The 22,009-nt window shown below is 51.6% G+C and overlaps 2 protein-coding genes across 2 annotated transcripts; one reads left to right on the plus strand and one right to left on the minus strand.

Annotated features, from left to right (window-relative positions):
• Positions 1–2,707: 2,707 nt before the first annotated feature.
• Positions 2,708–6,761, plus strand: LOC134016007 (dysbindin-like; the record flags this gene model as incomplete). The annotated part of the gene is made up of 3 exons (XM_062455445.1): positions 2,708–2,875; positions 5,530–5,664; positions 5,814–6,761. Coding segments are annotated over 3 exons (599 nt in total), but the record flags the coding sequence as incomplete, so codon positions are not given.
• A 1,035-nt stretch (positions 6,762–7,796) lies between these two features.
• Positions 7,797–19,816, minus strand: LOC134016008 (protein Jumonji-like; the record flags this gene model as incomplete). Its single annotated transcript, XM_062455446.1, is given in 13 exon segments — positions 7,797–10,068; positions 10,071–10,167; positions 10,371–10,478; positions 10,695–10,878; positions 11,419–11,549; positions 12,372–12,554; positions 12,725–12,830; positions 14,047–14,161; positions 14,399–14,469; positions 14,767–14,885; positions 15,118–15,210; positions 16,858–17,459; positions 18,472–19,816. Coding segments are annotated over 13 exon segments (3,258 nt in total), but the record flags the coding sequence as incomplete, so codon positions are not given.
• Between the last annotated feature and the right edge of the window lie 2,193 nt (positions 19,817–22,009).

Below are 22,009 nucleotides of genomic sequence, written 5' to 3' on the forward strand. Positions count from 1 at the left end.
TAAGGAGCAAGGCTAGCACAGCAGAATCTCCCAGGCTTCATGAATCATGTTTCCAAGTTACCCAGGAACGTAATCTTGTGGGCTTAAGTGTGGTTACTGCTTAAAAACAGTGCAGGGTGGCATGTTAGGAGCGGTTTGTAAGACGGGAGAGATGATTCTTTAGAAGAAGAGGAGTAGATGATGGTAATCGCACGGTAGACATCAGTACTGAGAAGACCCGAAAATCTATCCATCGAAATGAATATGAAAATAAATACTTTTTATGTGAAAATGAGACTATTACATAAACGGTCAGGTATCACGTTATGACAGCTATACGTGTAGATAAAAACATACCAAAAATACAATTTCAGAGTAATTAGTTACAGTTTTTCACAATTGTTAACACACGTTTCTCAAACAATAACGGCTTTTTCAAAACTGCATACACAAAACTGAAAACCTCACACACAAAATGCTAAACCTGACACTCCCTTTGCAAGATGACTCTTTGCCATCAAATCTCTTAACTGTTCACAAAATGGAACTCGTGTTTTCATTTGGTACACACCATATTTGGTACACACCATATTTTCAAATGACACACACATACCAATCATTACAGTACACACAACTAAGCATTTGCTGCACACAACCAAGCATTTACAGCACACTGAAGTGCAAAATTGAAAACACAATTATAGAAATGGAACACACCATATGAATGACAATGACTCTGGAGAATGAGCCATTTCTCCTTTTGTAAAATGTCTCAGTGTAGGCCTACTTTTTTCATAGTCAAACATAAAACAGCACACGAATATGCACAGTTTTGCTTTTTGTGTGTTAACAATTGTGAAAAACTGTAAGACTCTTGTAAGTATGTAGCTTCTCTTCAGGTAATATTACTGAGCCAAATGCTATTGTTGTTTATTTTTGGATAAGAATAACAACTAAATAGCATGTGTCTAGAAGCAGGCTACTGTAGCATGACCTGATGTGTGTTTCTACATATATAAATCCCCATGAGGAGGGCTGTGCACATGAGAGAATAATGTGTGCTTCTGTAAGTTGATAGAGGAGCATGTGGTGGTAAAATCATAAAGAGGACTAGAGAGAGTGAAGCTTTTGCGGTGGAAAACCTGGATTCCCTCAGGAGAAAGGCAACCTTTAATGAATTCTTAAAGAAGAACCATTCTCACACACACACACAAAGACCACGGGCAAGCAGCAGACACATCTCCCCCTTTCTCTCTCTGTCTCAAACACACACACACAGACTCACACAAGAAAACATTGTGTGTCTCAAAGCCTTAATCTAATAGAGCCGTCTCTGCCAACCCCTCATGCTAGCAGGAGTCCAGAAAGAGAAGCAGGGAGAGACAGAGAGATGTGGACAGAAAGAGTGAACCTAGGGGTAGAGACTTAAAGGAGGAAAGAGAGGGCCTCACAGGATGTTTAGTGATAATGGGACATTGAGCTCGAGGGAGGGTCCAGTGTTATCTCTCTCTCCCCTGTGTGTGTGTGTGTGTGTGTGTGTGTGTGTGTGTGTGTGTGTGTGTGTGTGTGTGTGTGTGTGTGTGTGTGTGTGTGTGTGTGTGTGTGTGTCAGCGTGCGCACGCGTGTGTTTGTATGTGACATTTATAAAGACAGAGAGCGTTTACATGTGTGTTTGTCTGTCTGCACTTGCATCTGTGGAACAAAACACCAAACTGCCCTAGTTTGTGGCTCCTGTGCATATTTTGTAACTCAGATCTAAGTGGCTAGTATTTATTCTCTCTCTCGTCATGACATCATTACGGCAGAAGCCCCACTCATTGGAGCTCTCATACAATGATCCTTTCTGATACAGAGAGAGGAGAAGTCGGGACAGGTCAAGTCTGAGTGTTTTGGCCACATCAGTGACAACACACACACACATAACCCATGCACATTTACTCTTACTTGTACTTTCTCTCTTAAACACAGCTCTTGCCCAGAGGCTGCTGAACTCCGTCTCTCCGTCCTGAATATGTCTGTCCCTCTCAGACCCAGTGTGGAGTGGGAGGAGCAGACAGAACAGGAAGTCAACGTTTGATTTGTCCAGACAGTGCCAACTGTCCTGTCCAGACCAATCAGAATGCCTACCCGCCTCATCCATTGACCTAAGAATTTCAGTTCCTGGTACAACAACTAGGCTAACTAGAGCGTTATCCAATGTAACTAGAGTGTATAGGGTTTGTGTGAGACTTTACAAAGCGTATTCTCCTGGGTGCATTGTACCAGCATCAAAAGTATATTTAATGAGAACGGGGTAGTGCGTGGTCTTGGTTCTGGTTCAGTGAGGAATTGGCCCGTGTCTGTTTGGGATGGAGGAGTCATACGTCAGGCCTCATTAGAACCTTGCCTCAACTCAAACGTGGTCATGAGGAGTAGCCAAGAAGTCATCTTCTAGGGAAAATCTTCTCTTCTGGATTCTGCGAAGGAGGGTCAAAGAATGTTCTTTCTGATGTCGCAGATGACCGCTTGAAAGGCCATTTGGCATCACCAGAGACTTCATCTCTTGGTCCTTTATTTGATTTCTTGTGATCTCTAACCAAGACCATGCTAACCATGCCAACACGCACAGCTGCCAAATGATTCACGTATTAGAAATACTTACCGTACCAAACTTCTGACCTCCTTTCCACTCCACTCCACTCCTCCATCCTTCACCTTCTCCTACCTCTCTCTCCCCTCAATCCCACAGTGGAGCTGGACCCCGAGCATGCCCAGAGGCTTCCGGGGGCGGAGTCTGGGCAGGCCCCGCCCGCCCAGGTGAAGCTGAAGGAGAGACAGAAGTTCTTTGAGGAGGCGTTCCAGCAGGACATGGAGCAGTACCTGTCTACCGGCTACCTGCAGATAGCTGAGAGGAGAGGTGAGAGAGAGAGAGAGAGAGAGAGAGAGAGAGAGAGAGAGAGAGAGAGAGAGAGAGAGAGAGAGAGGAGAGGTCCAGCTCTGCTCCTGAATTGGTCCCATACTGACTGTCAGTGAAGTAGTGTTGTCTTAAAAAAAATTAAAAAAAGTTTGACAAATACATTTGATTTCACCTCTGCCACACTGATGGCACCTGTGATCGGGATGTACATTTTTTTGGTGTCAATTTGGTCCATTCAGTTGGAACTGCACGACGTGACTCAAAATGGAGTACTTACATGTGTTGAAAAACCGCTGTGAATGCCGCTTCTGAGTAATGGTATTGTGTGATGCAAGTTCACTTGCACTGAAAGCCACTCACACTGAGAGAAATACAAATGATGTCATTTAGCAGAGAAATGTCATTCTCCACATGCTGGTTTTCTATTCAGTCCAATAATAGAATTTCACACAGTGGTTTACCTCATTGCATTACTGCCAAAAGCCAAGGGCACCCAGTGGACTTAGTCAAATGAGAAAGTGGATAAGGCCCAGGCTGTGTGATGTGTGTGTGTGCGTGTGTGTGTGTGTGTGAGAGAGAGAGAGAGAGAGAGAGAGAGAGAGAGAGAGAGAGAGAGAGAGAGAGAGAGAGAGAGAGAGAGAGAGAGAGAGAGAGAGAGAGAGAGAGAGAGAGAGAGAGAGAGAGAGAGAGAGAGAGAGAGAGAGACTGTATGGGACTGTTTTGCCAAGCTCTTCTTAATATGATTCCCCCCCCACTCCCCAGCCTCCACTCTTTTCTGCCCCACAAATCCCCTGGAAATAGCTTATTAGAATGAAAAGTAGAGAGGAGGGTTGCGCGGAGAGTGAAAGAGGGAGATATGCAGACAGTCAAACCCAGACAGACAGAAGGAGACAGGGGAGCGAGAGGCAGCAGAAGAAGAAGAAGTGACGGCACCGTTCACAACGTGGGAGAGAGGAAGAGAGCGACAGAAGAGAGAGTAAAAGTCGAGGGTGGGGGGAGAGAGATTCAAAGGAGGGTGAGAGAAAAAAAAAACTGAATGGTATGAGAGTCTGAAGAGAATTGACAGAGGCGGAGAAATATAGAAAGAGACATAGATAGAGAGAGAGAGGTCGGCTAACCACATCAACCAATGGAAAGAGGGTCACCAGACAGCAACCCGACTAGAAAACTCATCTTCTGATACATGTCTCCAACACAGACCTTCTCATTTTCACTAAACGTGCAATGAAAGATACTGGCGGAGCGAGAGGACGTTTCTTTCTGAAGGGGTCATCTCGGGGTGAAAGGAAGGCTGTTCTTTCATTTAATGTGAAAATAACTAGCTTGAATGAACACATTGGAAGGCCTGTTACTTACATATTACCAGCTTGTCTCAAAAGTGTACATCTTCCATCTTACAAAATAGGTTATTTTCTTTTGCGGATAACAGAACCATTTATTCTGCTTTATGGAAGTAGACACGTATTATTTTGTAGTAGTGCAGTATTCTGATAGCCTAGCTCATTTGATATGACAAATACCACTCATTGCATATTGAAAGGTATTTGTTTGCGTATGTGTATATGTGTGTGTCTAAGCTCTGGGTGCCACAAACATAGATCGTAGAAAAGGATGTGAAATTGAACATGCCACATGAAGGTCACCGAGAGTGAATGAGTGTGTGTATGTGTTTGTATGCATGCTTCGACACACGTACCCATGGTGAATGGCCTGTACTGATCATAGATATTTGCATGGTTGTATGTGTGTGTGTGTGTGTGTGTATGAGCATATAGTATCTGTTTGTGTGTGTGTGTGTGTGTGAGCAATAAACGTAGGCCACTGTCTCTGTGGAGAAATAACCGTTCCCTCTCTCTCTCTACTCTTGTTCCCTCCTCGCCGCCCTGCTCTCCTCTAACCCCTCGAGGTACAGTACGGCATCCTGTCTGTCTCGTCTCACCTCCCCCGGCCGCTCGTCCTCCACCTCATGTGCTGCTCACATCGTTCACTCACTGGCTATTCATATGATGCATGTCCAGAGCCAGTCGTGGGTGTTGACCGGACAGAAGAACTGGCTTTGTGGTTGAGAAGCAAGGTGGTGAATCCAGGATCATGCCTCCTTTTTGTTTGTTTTTTACCGTGCACTGGACTAGGCTAGCTAGTCTCACAAACCCAAGGAATTGAGTATATATATTATACTTTCAACTCTTTTCAAAGTACCTTTTCATCTGATTGAAGAGCTTTGAAAGCACAACTTAAACGTGCAGATTGGCTTAACTCTGTTGTCTGATCTGTATAGTCTGTGAGGAGGATTTGCAGTTTCTCACCAGACTTCCAAATTCACACTTAAAAATCTGCATTGAGTCTTTGTTCGTACAACCCTGATTTCTAAACCTAGTTATCAAATGTAAACAAAATGCATAGATCTAAATGTAGTGAAAACAAGTTTAAAATAATCATTTTTGAATGCAGTGTTTGATAAAGACATGTTACTGCAGCTTTTTATTTATCTTTCTCTTTGTCCAGTTGATATGTTTGAGAGCTTGGGGGGAAACACAACATTCCTATTGGCTCCTTCCTGGACTCAGCCCCTTGCTGTTGCATCATAGGAAATGTAGTCCTGGGTATGTGTGTGTTAATGGCTGCTTCCTGTGTGTCCTGCTTAGAACCAATAGGCAGCATGTCTTCCATGGAGGTGAACGTGGACATGCTCGAGCAGATGGACCTGATGGACATGTCAGACCATGAAGCTCTGGACGTCTTCCTGCACTCTGGGGGAGAGGACAACAGCGCAGCCTCACCCGGGCTGGGTAGGAGGGGGAGGGAGGGACAGAGATGCAAAACACACACACGCTAAACACCGATTACTTGCACTATTTCTGACTATACCACAACGTGGTGTCTGTAGGTCCCTCACGACTCACTTGATCAGAGCTCTAACCTTTGGCGCCCCCTGCAGGTCCGGACGTGGAGTCGTTCACCTCCGAGATCAGCCTGAAGGTCCCCACCCAGGCAGACCTGAGGCACAAGCTCTCCTCTCTCTCCTCCACCTGCACCGACTCGGCCAGCCAGGACACCGAGGCTGGCGAAGACGACGAGGAAGAGGAGAACGGAGAGGCCGGCCGCTGCACGGTGGTGGTGACGCTGGACGAGGAAGAAGTTCACCTCGATACGGCGTTGGCCGAAGCGGCGCACTCGCCGACGGTGCCGCAGGGAAATGAAACGAGGAAAGACCGCGGGGGCAGTAGCTTGTAAGATGGATGGATATGATTTCACTCAAACTCACAGATTCCACTCATATTCAAAGGACCAAACAACGTGTTTTTTTGCACATAAGCGAAGTAATGACGGAAAGCAAAGGAGAATGGTCAGAAAGAGAAAACAGTGTTTGAACCCAAATGTTTATACAGTATCCTAAAGTACGCGTGCGTGTGTATTTAACTCTGCCTTTAACTAAAGACCCCTTTTCCCTCGTGTTTTAAATTACATTCAGCACTCGTGTCAATGTCTCTATCTAACAGACAGGTATATGACAATAACAGCCAAAGTTGGTTTAAGCTGATCTGGGACCAACGCATTCCCACAAACTGCAGAGGAACCTAGTGCAGAAGCACCAAGGTTGTCTGGAGGTCAGTTTCTTATCTGATCTTTAAAGAAAGCCATAAGGAGCCTGGACCTTTCCTTCTGAGGCGTTTTGAGAGGGAGGACCAAAGCTCCACGAGGACCAAGTGTTTCGCACAGGAGGACGTGTGAGGGGAGCTACATCGTACATGTGTTTACCGTGGTTCAACCCTCTTGTAAAGAAATCGCTAATGTTGAAATGATTGTGTGTTAAAAATGCCATCCCCTCCCTGCGACTAGAGCCTAAAATGTCTTGACTTGTTGGTAATAAATGTGTCTCCCCCCACGAAGTCAATCTCTCAACCAGGGCGCTGAGTGCTATACATCAGAATACATTGTGACTGGGATGGAGCGATTGGTCAATTTTAATAGTCTCTCTCCATTCACTCCTAGTGATTTACAACCAGGCCTGAGCCATTTTAACAAATGGGAAACTGACAGAGAGAGAGAGAGAGAGAGACAGGGGAAGAGAGAGAGAAATGATTTGAGTGGTGGAGAGATTCGGAGAGTTAAACTGTTTAATACTCCCAGTCAGACCTAAGGCTGTATTTTATGACAGCATTTACAGTCTGGTGCCACTAAGACCAAACTACAATGCTCAAGTGTACCTCCAAGTGAGAGTACAGTACATCCTACCAATGACTGAATAGGTTGGTGATAGACAAACATTTGTTATGGTGTGATGATATGCATCCATTTAGTTTCGGAGTTACCAAAACATACTCCCAAAAAGGCTAATCAACTGTAGTCTGGCTCTGCCCTCCTACGTACTTCCGCTCAATTTTATTTTTGCTTCTGTACATAGGTCTGGCCATGAGGTACGTAAGTCAGATTTTTCAGGTTGATTTTCTACCGGCGAATCAGCGAACAGAGGGAGTGGCTGAGAACGATGACGTTGATGTTGTGCGCTAGTTTGTGTTGTAGTTCCGTAATGGCAGCGGAGAAAGATGCGAGCGAAGCCATTCGGTCCGTTGTGGCAACGCTGCCGAATATCCATAAGCTAAAGCCGGAACAAGAACAAGTTTTGCTGAGTTTTGTTGGTGGCCATGATGTTGTGGCCCTCCTCCCCACGGGGTTCGGGAACAGTTTGATTTTCCAGCTACGGCAGCTAGCTCTGTTACAGTAGGGGTGAAGGAATTGGCTAAGGCGAACGCTAGCGATTGGTTATGGCAGATCAGAGTGGCTCTGGGCAGATCCAACAGAGTACCCGCCTACAAGGAAGTCAACGCTTGTCAATGGAGCGAGGCCAGACTCTCTGTACAAATGCAATGTACGAGAGTCTGGTTAGGACCAGGCTAAATCAACTGCAGAGAAACATTAAAAAAATGACAGGGAATTGTCCATACGTTTTTATTAAACCTTAAGTACAAACTGCAAAAGTAAAAAACAGTCAATATAACCAACATGAAATGCCTTCCAAGTGTAGGGAAAGGCTAAAATGCTGCGCTAATAAATTAACTCGCCAGAGACCAGATTTTGAGCAAATAGTTTAGACTGTATAAAAAAAGAAAAAAAATATCAAACTGCAAAAAAAAGAAAAGAAAAAAAAATCCTGTATGAATAGATTACATTGTAAGGCCATAAAAACTTGACAACCATGTTTTTAGTTTTTTAGGTTTTTTTTGTTGAAAACACCCGACTTGGCATTTCCTTAAATACTCCTAAAACAGTTCAGTCTTCTGCAAGGGACGACAACCAACAAACTGGATTATAGGATTTTCCTTGACAGTCACCACTGACAAGCTCAGTGCAACATGAGTAGCTACTACATTGTTGAATTTTCAGTAATGAAAATGTAAAAACCCAGGATTTTTTTGTGAACATATTTTTCCCTTTTCTTTAAAAAAGTAAAGCTAAACAAACAAAACTAAAAAAAAAAAAAAAAAAGGGGGGGGGGGGGCGTCGCTACTCCCTATCCTCTTTCTTAGTGATATAAGCAGCACTTAAAACTTTATACACGGGACCAGAGCGACCCTGTAAGCATCAAACTCACACGGATGAAGAAATTGAAGTGTAAGGCTTTTTCTTCATCGAGCACTCCCCTCCCCAACCTTCCTCTCTCTTCCTTTCTTCCTTCACCCCAAAAAACAAGGCTCAAGTATTTAAAGACATTTACAGGATTATGTACAAAAGTTGATGTTGTTTGTGTCAGAACGTTCTGCTAAATCACTCATTAAACATTTGGAAAAGGGAAAAAGCAGAAAGCAGAGGAGAAAAAAAAAAACTTGGACTTTCATATTTCACATTTTACACTCTTTGACTAGTGGCTCTACTCGAGATAGCACATCAGAACAAGAAAACTAAACAAATCAAAAACACAAAATAATAATAATAATAATATATAATAATTAATGTTTACTGGTACAGCTGAAACAAGAGGACTGGAAGAATGGAATGTTAACACGATTGCACATCTAGAACCGGAGAGAGGCCTAAGAGCTTCCCCGACCTGTGGGAGGGGGCATGCCGACTGGTAGCCGGTGCGCCCCCAATATTTTCTTTTGTATTGTTATACAGTAATAATAACCAACAGCACCAAAAACAATGGATCTCCTTGCTAAGTATTAGGCACAGTTTTCACTCGCTAGCAAAAGAGGGATCCCTCCATACAACCAGGAAGTGAGAGACCAGCGGCAGCCTCCTTTTTGGGGTCAAACTGACGTTGCCCTGCCTGCCTCATGTCCACCAAGGGAAAGAAAGATTGAGGAATAAGTAGAAAAGACAGAAGATCTTCGCAAAAAAACAAAAAACAAAACATTAAAATGAATGACAGCTAAAATCCAAATAAAAAAAGTCAGCCAAAAAACAACGTCTGTCTTTCAAGTTTCACCTGGGATCACCTCCCCCCTTTTCGACCAGGAGCTGCATCAAGACAGTCAGACTTTGGGTACTACTCGTGTCGTTTCAATAAAAAAACTAGCAAAAGACCGCTCTTCTTGTTCCACCTTGTGTTCACAGTTCACAGTGACGCGATGGTGAGGCAGGGGATTAGAGAATGCAGTCTAAGGGGCGGAGTCAGACAGCTGACAGGTCACCAAATTGACCTATTCAGAAATGGGGGGGGGGGGGGGGGTGTCAGGTGATGGTTTGGCAGGTGAAGTGGGGGGGGGGGGGGGCGTCACTTGTACCTGTGAACCTATCACTTAATGCTAAGGACAACTTCAAAACCAGCAAACCACAAAACAAATGAAAGGAACCTCAAAACAAAAAACGAACTTCTTTCGCGCTAGTGCAAAAAAGACAGCTTGCTCTTAAAAACAAGGTTGCCATACTAAGGGGGGTGGGTGTGAAATGGGACGGGGAGGTCATTTTTGGGGACGTCTACGTGTCTGTGTGTGTTTGGGGGGGAGGGAGGGGAGGGGAACGGGGCATTAAAAGCTTCAAATCAATTTGTGGAAAAAAGAAAGAAAAAGAAACGGGGGCTCTAGTGATTCTCGAAAGTAAGAAAGGGGAGGGGCACGAGGACCTCGGACGGCCCCCGCCCCCCCCTCAGGACACGGCGGCCGTGGCAGAGCTCTTGGCGAGGTGGGCGGGCGAGATGCGGGACAGGGACACCTCCACCGTGGCCCGCTTGCGGGGGCCGCGCTTGGGCCCGGCTTGATGGGGCTGCCCCCGTTACACGCCTCCAGGACGGCCCCCTTCTTCACCACGGCCTTCCCACACACCTGGCTCACCAGGCTGTTGATCTGCTCCTGTGTGGCACAAACAACAGGGCATGAGGATGGACTCCCATCCTGCTGACACATTTGCACAGTACTATACATAACACCAAACACAGCACAGCCTCCTGTTTGACAAAAAGCATTGCACTTCCTGTTTTGGAAACCAACAGGTACAGACATCTGAGCTCACCAACAGCTAGCCTGCACACACACACACACACACACACACATACCTCGTCATAGCGGTACATCATCTTTAGGCCTCTGCAGGACTTGTGTTTCTCCACGTAGCGCAGGGCGCATTCCAAACAGAACACGACATTCTCATTCTCCTGGACCACCTGCAGGGGGCGACAGCAACAGAACGTCTTCAGACACACTTCCCATCAAGGTTACTAAGTACCATGAAACTACACTGATATATCCATAGTAACAACAAGTAGATACATACACTTCAGAACCCCCCGGCAGACCCTTCCTCCCCCCCCCCAGCTCCATGCCCCCCCCCTCCTCACCATGGACAGGTAACACAGGTGCAGGCCCCCCCCCCTCCTCACCATGGACAGGTAACACAGGTGCAGGCATATCTGGCAGCGGCGCTCTGATGACTCCAGCGCCGGCCACTTGCGCGGCTTCTTCCTGCTGTCGCCGAACGCCTGGTTGTTGTCGTGGGAGCCGTAGCGGGCGGAGGAGAGAAGCCCCGCCTCAAACAGCTCCTGCCGCTGTTTCATCTCTATGTTCCTATTGGACAGGGAGGGGGGAGGGGCTTAGGGTTAGGGAGACTGTAGAGCAAAAGGTACCTTCCTATTGGATGACTGGTGTATGTTGTAATTGGACAAGAGAGGGAGCCATTAACACAAAGATGTTTCTCATCGGACGCAAAAGCACATCCCAGTGATAAGCCTCCTTCTATATAAACTGAATACAAACTGGATTTAACTGTGTACTTTACCACCTATAAATGATACACTTCCAACTGAATTTTGCACCACGATGTTAGAACACTGCGCAACAATGAGGACGCAATCAAGTGAGTATCCACTAGACCACGCTGCTTCCTGGAACAGGCCCACCCGTCTCCTTGGAGACCCTTTGAAGGTGGCGCAACCTACGGGCATCTTTGATCGCGACGCCATGGCAACGCCCACCCACACACCCCCCGCCGCCCCCCTCCCGCGAGCCCCGTTCTACAATACAGCCTGCCGTTAGAGCACACCGGCTGCCCTCACCCGCTCCTTTGATGTCGGGCTGGGCGGGTGGGCGTTGCCATGGCTACCGTACCTGAGGTCTTTGAGGAGGGCGGAGATGGCGGTCAGGAGGACGCCGTTGTCACGCTTGGACTCGGCCGTGGCGATCTGGTACAGGAGCTTCTCCATGGAGAAGGGTTTGGCTATGTGACGACACTTCAGATCCTGGAGAAAGGGAACAAAGAGGAGGGGGGGAGAGAGAGAGAGAGAGAGAGAGAGAGAGAGAGAGAGAGAGGGAGATAGAGAGAGAGGGAGGGAGGGAGGGAGGGAGGGAGGGAGGGAGGGAGGGAGGGAGGGAGAGAGGGAGGGAGGGAGAGAGAGAGAGAGAGAGAGAGGGAGAGGGAGGGAAAGAGAGAGAGAGAGAGGGAGGGAGAGAGAGAGAGAGAGGGAGAGGGAGGGAAAGAGATTGAGGGAGGTAAAGAGAGAGAGAGGGAGGTAGAGAGAGAGGGAGGGAGAGAGAGAGAGAGAGAGAGAGAGAGAGAGGGAGGGAAAGAGATTGAGGGAGGTAAAGAGAGAGAGAGGGAGGTAGAGAGAGAGGGAGGGAGACAGAGGGAGGGAAAGAGATTGAGGGAGGTAAAGAGAGAGAGAGGGAGGTAGAGAGAGAGAGGGAGGGAGGTAGAGAGAGACGGGGGATATATTTAACAAAAGAGCCCTCAAACCGCCCAGTTGTCCAAGAAACCGGGCAAATTCACAAACGGCTATGAGATGAAAACCCCACAAGCCCTCAGCTGAAATACGTTCTGCTGATGACACGGCAGGCACTCCAGCCCTCGTCAGTCAGGTGACAGGGTGGAATCCAGCCCATCCAGAACCCACCCCTCGGGCACTGACTTCGACGGTGACTGTTAGCACTTAGCAGCAAAACAAGACTTAAGGCTTATCTCTCTGCGTCAACATGCTAGACAAGGGCACACTTAGTGACCGGCAGCTCTTGCTTTGTGTTTTGACTGACTGAGGGGTGGGGTGGGGTGGGAGAGAGAGAGCTACCTTAGCAGCCTGGTATCCCAGGTTCATCCACTGGGGGGTGGCGAAGGGCACCGTCTCCGACACGCTGTAGCCGCAGCACACCTTGGACACGAAGGTCCCCGGGAAGCAAACCACGAACTGGCCGCTCTGCTGCACCGTGCGCTGCACCTGGATGCCCTCGCGACACAGCAGCTCCGGAGAGATCTGGAAGGGGGGGGGGGGGGGGCACGTACCAGGCGGGGTGAAGACGGTGAAAGGAGACCCACGGGACGGACACAGACACATGACAACAATCCCCCCCTCACACCCCCCAGACAGATTCCACCTCACACACACACACACACACACACACACGACGGGGCCGGGAGCCTCACCATGATGTTCCTCTCCAGCATCTCCAGGCCGGGGGTGCCGTTGGCCTGCAGCAGCCTGTGCACCACCTTGTCTAGCTTACTTTTCTCCTCAGCAGGGATGGAATACCTGCGGGAGCACCACAACGGTTACACTCCTGCATGTGTGTGTGTGTGTGTGTGAACCCTGCATCGTGTCGTTCAGCAGATATCTACATGTGAACTCAGCAGTGGACTGCCAAAGCACACTCTCTCTCTCTTTCTCTCTCCCGCGCTCTCTCTCTCTCTCTCTCTCTCCCGCGCTCTCTCTCTCTCTCTCTCCCGCGCTCTCTCTCTCTCTCTTCCGCTCTCTCTCTCCGCTAGGGTCAGAGAGAGAAGGGGGGGCAAGGGTTGGATTGTCCGTTGCAATTGGTACTGTATTTTGCATTTTTGTGATTAGTCAGAGCCATGACCAGAAAGTGGCTGCTGTTACGTGAACCCGCCACCAGAGGGCACCTGTGGCGGACCACGCTGCTCCTGCAGCCTTTGTGCAGGACGATACGAGCTCCAGAGAAGTCGGCCCCTCCCATGTGCCCCTGTTCCCGGTTCACAGATCCAAGACCTGGGTAGGTTTACGCCTCACTCGGCCTTGTTTAGATCTGTGAACGGGGGGTGAGGGAGAGGGCCCAACTTCCTGGGGCCGGCCACCTCTTAGCAACCTTCAGAGAACCTTCAGAGAACCTCCCGTCCTTTCAGCTACTCACAAAAGTGCATCTTTTCCCTCAGTAGGTATTTGAACGATTTGACATTGGATCGATTTATCCTTTCAAATTCGACGACGACTCATTTTCCTTTCAAGGTCAGACTTGAAACCAGCGATCAAAACGCGCCCCGGGTGCACTCCCGCTCCCTTTACGGACACACGACACAGGTGTGAATGCTGGAGATTATGCATGACAACTTGCCTTGTCCTGGATACCTGCCCACCCACACGTATACTCACCTGGCCCCACCCGTGGGTGGAGGGGGGGTGAGGGGAGGGAGGGGCCAGTGTACGGCCTCTGCCCAGCCCCCCGGAAACCCTGTCATTCTATCACGCAACACTCAACTGGGGCTAATGCAAAGAGATTAAACAGCACAACCTTCACAACAAGTCACAGGCGTGTGTGCGACATGTGGTTGGAGTGGGTGTGCGCGCGTGTGTGTGTGTGTGTACGTCGCTCTGGATAAGAGCGTCTGCTAAATGACTAAGTGTGTGTGTGTGTACGCGAGGCGTGACATCACAGCTGCGGCCTGCCGTGCGTGCGTGAGGGTACCTGTGAGGGAGGGGGGCTAGAGGGGGGGGGGGGGGACTCCACGGTACCTACCAAATGCAGTCAGCACCAGTGTGTAAGTAATCAATGTATGGAAGGCGATTTTGGTCTCGAGACCAGCATGAGGTAGAAAAGACCATTCCGATGTTCAGCCATGGAATGGTCACCCCTAGAGGAGCAGGAGGAGAGAGAGACAGAGAGAAACCGTCATAAAAAAATAAAACAAACAATGTTTGTGGTTGAAGCTATTAGCACACATCACCGTATAACTCGTAATAATGTCGGTCCTTAATCGTTTCCAGTCCTAATCTCGGTACGAATTCCAGGTCGATTAAGTCATTTTCTTTTCACAAAGAATAAAGGATTTCTCAACGCAAACTTCGAATATGGGCTGATCTGGGCTTACCGGGAACAGCACCTAGATGCCTCAGAATGGATCCAGAGTTGTTGGGAAGGACGGTGAGGTTCCATCCGTGTCTGAGGGAGGAGGGGCAGAAGACAACAGCAGCAGGGTTAAACACGCACACCAGTCCTGTGCGGCAGCAGCCAGTCAAAGCGGTCTCTGCTTATCTTTTAACGTTTTACAGTCAGTCGGGTCAATCATGGGTCAGCGTCCCTACGACGCCCAAATGTAAATAATCGCAAAAGGCTGGTCGGCTACGTGTAGGCGCACAGCATCGTGCTGTGACTTTAGATGCCCAGTGTGGTCTCTGTGCCGGTAGGTGAGATGGGGGGGGGCTGACTGAGGGAGACGAGGGGGGGGGGGCGTCTTACTTTGAAAATGGCTCTGACTTTCCCACAGGGAAGCCGCTCCCATGCGTACTCGTGTCCACTTTCCCATAATGCACTGCCACGTGGCAGTCGCGCTCCTCCACTATCCTCCAGTACTCTTGCTGGGAGGGGGGGAGGGAAGGGGGGGGGGAGGAGAGGGGGGAAAGAAATGCGAAAGATTAAGAACACGTTTGTTTGGGGGGGGGGGTTTTGGAGGGGGAGGTGGGGTTGCACACTGAACAGCACACAAAACACATACTGATTTCTGATTGATCACAAGTCACTTACAACAGCACAGGCAGAATCGATGGTAACCAATGGGAGGGGGAGGGGGGCGGGGGGGTATTTTCTTACCTCGACCTCACTGGCTCCAGGCTCCTTGTTAAAGCACATGGTCATGGTGTTTCTGGCTATCCTGAAGAAGTTGGTCAGCGACACCGATTTCCCCTGGAACGCACAAGGGGGGGGGGGGGGGGGGGACACAGGCCACCTGTGAGCTGCCAGGCATGTGAACACACAGTCATGTCATCCTGGGAAAAGGACGGATTTCACCACAGACAAATGGGTGCTGAAACACGACACACTGTCACAGATGGGCTTTCCAGTAGCTGACCTGAGCATGTGTTTACGTGTGAATGAGTGTGTGAGTGTGTGAGAGTAAAAAAGGAAAATATAGCATATATGCGCAAATGTGGCTCTGTGTGAGCAGAGTCTGTCAGTGTGCTGCAAAAGGTCATCTGTGTGAGTGAGCTTACACGGTGTGTATGAGTGCTGGCTTGCCTCCGTGTGTGTGTGTGTCTGTGTCCATTTTACCTCGCCTCCTTTCCCCTCATCTTACAGCCCGGCGCATGTCCCCCCCCCTCCCGTGCAACCTCACAAGGACCCCTCTGCCGATGCTTTGAAGAGTCGTTCATAAATCTGCCTGCACCGCCCCCTTGTGCTCCAAGGATTTACTGACAGGCTCCTCAGTGCCTCTCTCTCCCTCCCCCTCTCCTCCTTCCCCTCTCCTTCCCTTCTCCTTCCCCTCTCCTTCCCCTCTCCTTCCCCTCTCCTTCCCCTCTCCTTCCTCTCTCCTTTCTCTCTCCTTCCTCTCCCTCCTCTTCTCCCTCTCTCTCTCTCTCTAAGTGGGAGGAGTTAAGGAGAGGGGTGCTGGGCTCCCTCTCTCAGCATGGGGCCACCTGGGTCACACACAGGCCCCTGCCTGGAGGAGGGGGATCCGCTTGCACAAAGAGGACTGAGGCAAATAGGATCCAGACCGGAGGACTATGGAGCGTGTGTGTGTGTGTGTGTCTAAAAGGGATCCTGCGGTGCGGGGGGGGGGGGGGGGGGGGGGGGGGGGATAAATTAACACAGGAACTCCCCCTACTATGTAATTTTCAGTATGTAGTTCCAGTGTTGGACTGATGCACGGGAGTCTTAGTTGAACCCTCTGCGAGTTCATCGTGCGAGTGTGTGCATGCGTGCGTACGTGTGTGTGCGCGTGTGGCAGGCGGATTGGGGCGGCCATGTGATGGACAGGGAGAACACTGGCAGAGGCAGACAGCAGTGTGGAGGCCTGTGGGCTGCTTTCACAGACCTGACCTACATTCCAGCAAGCACAACACTGCAGCCAGCCAGGCTACGACTGCAGCTGCCACACACACACAGTACCTACGGTAACTACACCATGCATGGTGCACATACACCTACCAATGGCATTTTCCTTGACGTGAACAATCATTGGTATTCTTTTTATGACCCCACACGTGCTCTATAGGAAGCTTGTATCTCAAGCTGTGTTGACGTTTTCCTCAATTCCCACCAATGCCACAACTGTAGCCTCAGAGGACAACAATTCCAAGTGTAACAACTTTAATCTTCCTGGGTTTACTAGGCGGGTACAGTCCGGGCTGCTTAAGCACCGTCATTATGGTGTTTCACAAGCGGCAAATATAATACTTAATATCTGGTGTGACGCGAGAACAAGTGCGTGGTGTAAGGGAACGGCTCAGACGAGAGTCTGCTCGCACAGATGTGAGCTTTCGACATGATTAAATACCCGCACGCCATCTCGTCGAGCACATGATTCCCCCGGAAGATTCCGGAAGCCCTCACCTTATAAATACACTTGTGCTGGTCAGAGAGAACCCCGCGCTCTTCCTCCTCCTCCTCCTCCTCCTCCTCGTCCTCCTCCTCCTCCTCGCCCCTCTCTCTCTCCTCCTTGCGTTTTTCCTGAGCGAACAGCCTCCGGCGCCCCACCTTCCCCTGCGGCCCGCCGTCCAGCTCCTTGGGCCGCCCCCCGGCGCACACGCCGTTGCTGCGGTGGCGGTGGTGGTGGGCGGCGCCCACGGCGGCCCCCAGCACCCCGCCGGCCAGCCCGTTCTTGGGCTCGTAGCGTGGCAGGCCCAGCGCCAGGCCCAGCGCCGGCCCCTGGGGGTCCGAGTGGCCCTCCAGGGGGCCGCGGCGGCGCTCCAGGGCCTCCTTCTCCCGCAGCACGTCGGCCTGCAGCCGCAGCCGGTCGTCGGGGCTCAGGGAGTCGTAGGAGAGCAGGTACTGCAGGTAGGCCTCCTGCAGCTTGGCCAGCCGGTCCTGGGCCGACTTGGGGATGCGCAGCAGGTCGGCCAGGCGGCTCCACTTCTTCAGGTCCATCACCTGCTGCATGCCGCCCATGTCGTTGATGAGCTGGAAGAAGCGCGCCAGGTCCACCTCGCAGCCACCTGGGGTTGGGGGGGGGGGGGAGATAAAGAGAATGAGCCTTAAAGATACTCTGTGGTTTTGAAACGTCTAATGTCGCTTTCTATTCTTTCTGTCTTCTTTTCTTTTTTTTTTTACAATCGATTAAGCTTACAAAGCGTCTGACAGTGTCACAGTCGAGGATGAGGTTACAGGTCACATCCATCTAGGAGGGGAGGGATGGTGTGTGTGTGTGTGTGTGTGTGTGTGTTGGAGCATACGGCTCAACGACAGTCACAAAGGCCTACAGGTTCACCCTGTCGTAATCTCATCAAAGCAGGCCTCTGTGTGATGTCACCGTAATCCCTGTCTGATCTGACAATTCCTCTAGCTTCCTGCTAAGGTCAAACACACACACACACACACACACACAACAGAAAAAATTACTTAAATCAACATATACCCACATATCAATTAGAAAAAAGGTCATGCATAATACATATATTATGTAATAATAAACTATAAATTCCATTGAGTTAAAATCCTTGCCCTCAAGTGGGGGGGAAACTGCGTGAAATGAATATGGCTGTTAATTGGGTTCAACGGAAGCTAATCAGAGAAAGGTCTTGAGGGACCCTGGCTTCCTGGTTGAAAACTGCAACCAGGAAACGACACCCAAACGGCTCCCAGACCATGTGGGTAAGACTACAGCTCCCAGCCATGACTGTTCCATCCCCGGCATGCACCCACAGTCACACAAGGAGGATATGTTCTCCATTGTTGACTGTACTCTGAGGAGACTCACGAACACGCACACACACCCGCTCCGCTTATAACCCAGCGAGAAATCAAGAGTGACGAGGGGATTCTCTGGGGCGTATCGCTCTCCACAGTGTGCTACTGTGGGTCTGTTTTAGTGTTACTGGCATCTGCAACCAGGAAAATTCCGGAAAGCGACGGCGCTCGCTAAAACGTCCGTCACAATTCTACGACGTCGTAGAGGACAGCTTTCGAGGTACAGGGGTGCGTGTGTGTGTTGCGTTGCCGCGGACTAACCGATGACCGGCGGGTCGTCCATGGCGATGCCCTGAGATTTGAGGTGTTTCTTGATGCAGGCCAGCCGCTGCACGTTGGGGCCCCAGCGGCGGCCCAGCTTGTGCACGCGCTGCACCTGCGTGACGAAGCGCATCTCCTCGCTCAGCTTGCACTCGGGCCTCCAGTCCGCGGGCGGCACCACGCGGCACACGCCGCCGCCCGCCTCCGCCCGCTCCCGCACCGCGTCCAGGTACACCAGGGGGTCCTGGAACTCGCGGGGGGCCGGCCGGCACACGGGGGCCTCGGCCAGAGCCGCCCAGCCCGCCCGGCTGCGCTCGCGCTCCCGCTCCTTCTCCCGGTCGGCCCGGGGCTCGGCGGCCGGTTTGGGCGGGGTGTTCCCCGGCGCGGGGCTGGGAGGCTGGGGGGCTGAGGTAGTGGTGGCGGCGGCGGCCCGGCCCTGGTTCTGGTGGGGGCCCGGGGAGGAGGAGGAGGGGGAGGAGTGGCTTCTGCTGTGAGACCTGCTCTGCTGCTGTGCTTGTCGTATTAACATCAGTTTGCCGGCCGACGCCCGCTTGGGCCGCTGGCGCTCCGGCTCCGGATTGGCTGCTGGTGAGGAGGAGGAGGGCGGGGCGGGGGGCGGCGGGGGGGGAGGAGGAGGAGGGGGGGCGGGCGGAGGGGTTTCCGTGACGCCGGCGTGCCCGTTGGGGACCGAGGCGGGGGCGGCGGCGGCGGCTAGGGCGGCGGCTTTCTCCTGATTGGACGCCTTCTTGCTGCGCGTCTCCAGGGGCGCGGCCTGCAGCAGCTTGGCCTTCTTGCCCTCCGCGGCCGAAACCTTCCCCTTGCCCCCTGGCCCCGCCCCCAGGCTCGTGAGCGCCACCTCCAGGCGCCGCTTGGAGTTCCGCAGGCCCTCGCGGCCCTGATGCCCCTCCCCGTCCTGGCCGGCGGCGTGGCGCTGCCCGTTCAGCCGGCCGTTGAGGCGGGCGCCCGCCCCGTTGGCCACCTTGTGCGCCGCCCCGTTGGATAGTAGCACCTGTTTGCGGGTTTTTGCATTGCTGTACTGGGGGGGTTTTCCTGAGTTGGCGAGGGGCGCAAGCTGGTGGTGACCGTTGCTGGCACCGGAGGGTGGGGGGGGGTAGGGGTGATTGTTGGTGGCGGTGGACGCCGGGCTGTGTTTGCTCTGGTTCAGTTTGGCTTTCTTGACCAGTTCTCGTTTGGCTTTGGTGTACGTGACGTGGCCCTTGGACACGGAGGCTGTGTACTTCACAGTTTTGGACGGCAGTCGGTAGTCTTTCGCTTTTTTGGCACCGGCCCGCGTCAGTCCGTTCACTTTGGAGACCTGCAGGAGGGACGGGAGAGAATCCAGATTAGAAAGCAGTCATGACGGAAACGCCTGAGCGTTCCACAGGGGACGTTTCACTGGGGAGTTTGTGTTGCTGACACACACACACACACGAAAGCCAGGGGTTGAGGCTAGGGGCTCGACGTGAAAAGCTGTGCCAAGCTGGAATCCACATCCCTCTCTCTCTCGCAGAACCAGCGACAAACGTCTGGCACCACACGAAAAACGACAAACCAAAACAACACAGACGACGACCCCAGCCTCACATGCCCCCCCCCCCCCCCCCAGGTCTCACAACCGTCTCCGTCTGAACATCGTAGAGCGGAGGACTGCAGCTTAAAGTCCCGCCCCAAGCGTGCATAAACTGCCTTTTTTATTGGCTGAGGTTTCCTTTACTGGGGAGCATTAAAGGCGAATTAAAGGGGCTTAAGGGGTTTGTTTAGCAGGGGAAGGGGGGGGGGGGGGCGGCTGGAGATCAGAGGCTGGTCGGAGGGTCTGGACGGAACTAACGGATCTGGTTCCATGTGGCTGTACGGCCGAGGGCAGCTGTGGGGAGACATGGGGCGGCGGGGGGGGGGGAGGGGGGGGAGGCTCACAGAGCAGGCCCGGTGGGGTGGGGGGGCATCCTCTCTCCCTCTCTCTCCCCCTCTCTCCCCCTCTCTCCCCCTCTCTCTCTCTCTCTCTCTCTCTCTCTCTCACTGTGTGTGTCAGACTGTCTTTTCCTCCCTTCTGTTTGCCATTATTTCTCTCCTTTCTCTCGTCCAAATACACCCTCCGTCCTGGTGTTCCCCTCTCTCCGTAGTATCTGGATCTGTGAGTACAGTATGTGTGCTGGAATCCCTCTCCCTCGGACACTTTGTAAGACACACTCGTGGCTTCCAAAAAAAGGCTGATTCAATACCCCTTTCGAAAGCAGTTTGTCTACAAGGGCCGAACCCCAGCCGCTCGCAGAGTGCCGGCGTGCTGGTGGTGTGAGTTCCTTCAGGGAGGACACAGTGACGTGAGGCTCCGCAGAGCCAGGGGCCTGCTGGGAGGGAACTCTGGAGGACAACCACGGCGTTATCAATCACCCCGGCGCCGCTGCGGGGGGACTGCGTACGGGTGGGGGGGGCGACGTGTGCCTTTGAAGACACACACACACACAGCTGCCGACCACCCCCCGACACACACACACCCCAATTCTGTTGCAGCTGTATTGTATTTCTATCAGGTGGTGGCCCCCCCAACACAAAAGAGAGGCTATTAAAAGATAAGGGAGGGGTGAAATGTGACCCCCCTAACCCCCTCCCCTTTCACAAGTCGTCTGTCTTCCAGGGGGGGGAGAGAGAGAGAGGGAGAGAGAGAGAGACCAGGGTCAGAGCTGGGGGGGAAAGGACAGACGAAAAGACGAAGCACACCATGAGCCACAGTGACGGATGGATGGACAGATGGATGGCTAGGTGGGTGGATGCCAAAAACCCGACGTCGCCCTCAAAAGCATCTCTCCATCGAGTCCCCGGGACCGGCTCCCTCTCAGTCTAGACACACGAGGAGAACCAGAGACAGAGACAAGCTAGGTCTGAGCAGTCACAGCCTGCTGACAACCATCCTTATGTGGAGTGGGGGGTTACTGTGTGGTTATAGAGATAAAAGACATGCGGCCACTAGGGGTCTCTGTTGGGTCTGCTGCAGAGCCGTCTTGGGGAGGTGGGGGGGCTGAGTGTGCATGTGAGCCTTGGGCCAGCTAGTGCAGCAGGATTGTTTGGTCTAGTGGAGACTGAGGAGAAGACAGGGGGAGGAGGGAGAGAGGAGTCCTGACAGAGCCTCTGTACGTCACTGGCTTGTGTCTGGAAGTCTGCCTTTGCCCAACAAAGCAGGCCTCCACCCGGCAGGGAGAAAGAGAGACAGAGAGAGAGAGACAGAGAGACAGAGAGAGACAGAGAGAGAGACAGAGAGAGAGAGGGGAGAGACAGAGAGAGAGAGAGAGAGAGAGAGAGAGAGAGAGAGAGAGAGAGAGAGAGACAGAGACAGACGCAGAGAAAGAGAGACAGAGAGAGAGACAGAGAGAGAGACAGACAGAGAGAGAGAGACAGACAGAGAGAGAGAGACAGAGAGAGAGAGAGAGAGAGACAGAGACAGACGCAGAGAAAGAGAGACAGAGAGAGAGACAGAGAGAGAGACAGAGAGAGAGAGAGAGAGAGAGAGACAGAGACAGAGAGAACAGAGACTCCTCAGGGTCCA

This window comes from Osmerus eperlanus, unplaced genomic scaffold (assembly GCF_963692335.1).
Source record: "Osmerus eperlanus unplaced genomic scaffold, fOsmEpe2.1 SCAFFOLD_471, whole genome shotgun sequence".
Taxonomy (NCBI): domain Eukaryota; kingdom Metazoa; phylum Chordata; class Actinopteri; order Osmeriformes; family Osmeridae; genus Osmerus; species Osmerus eperlanus.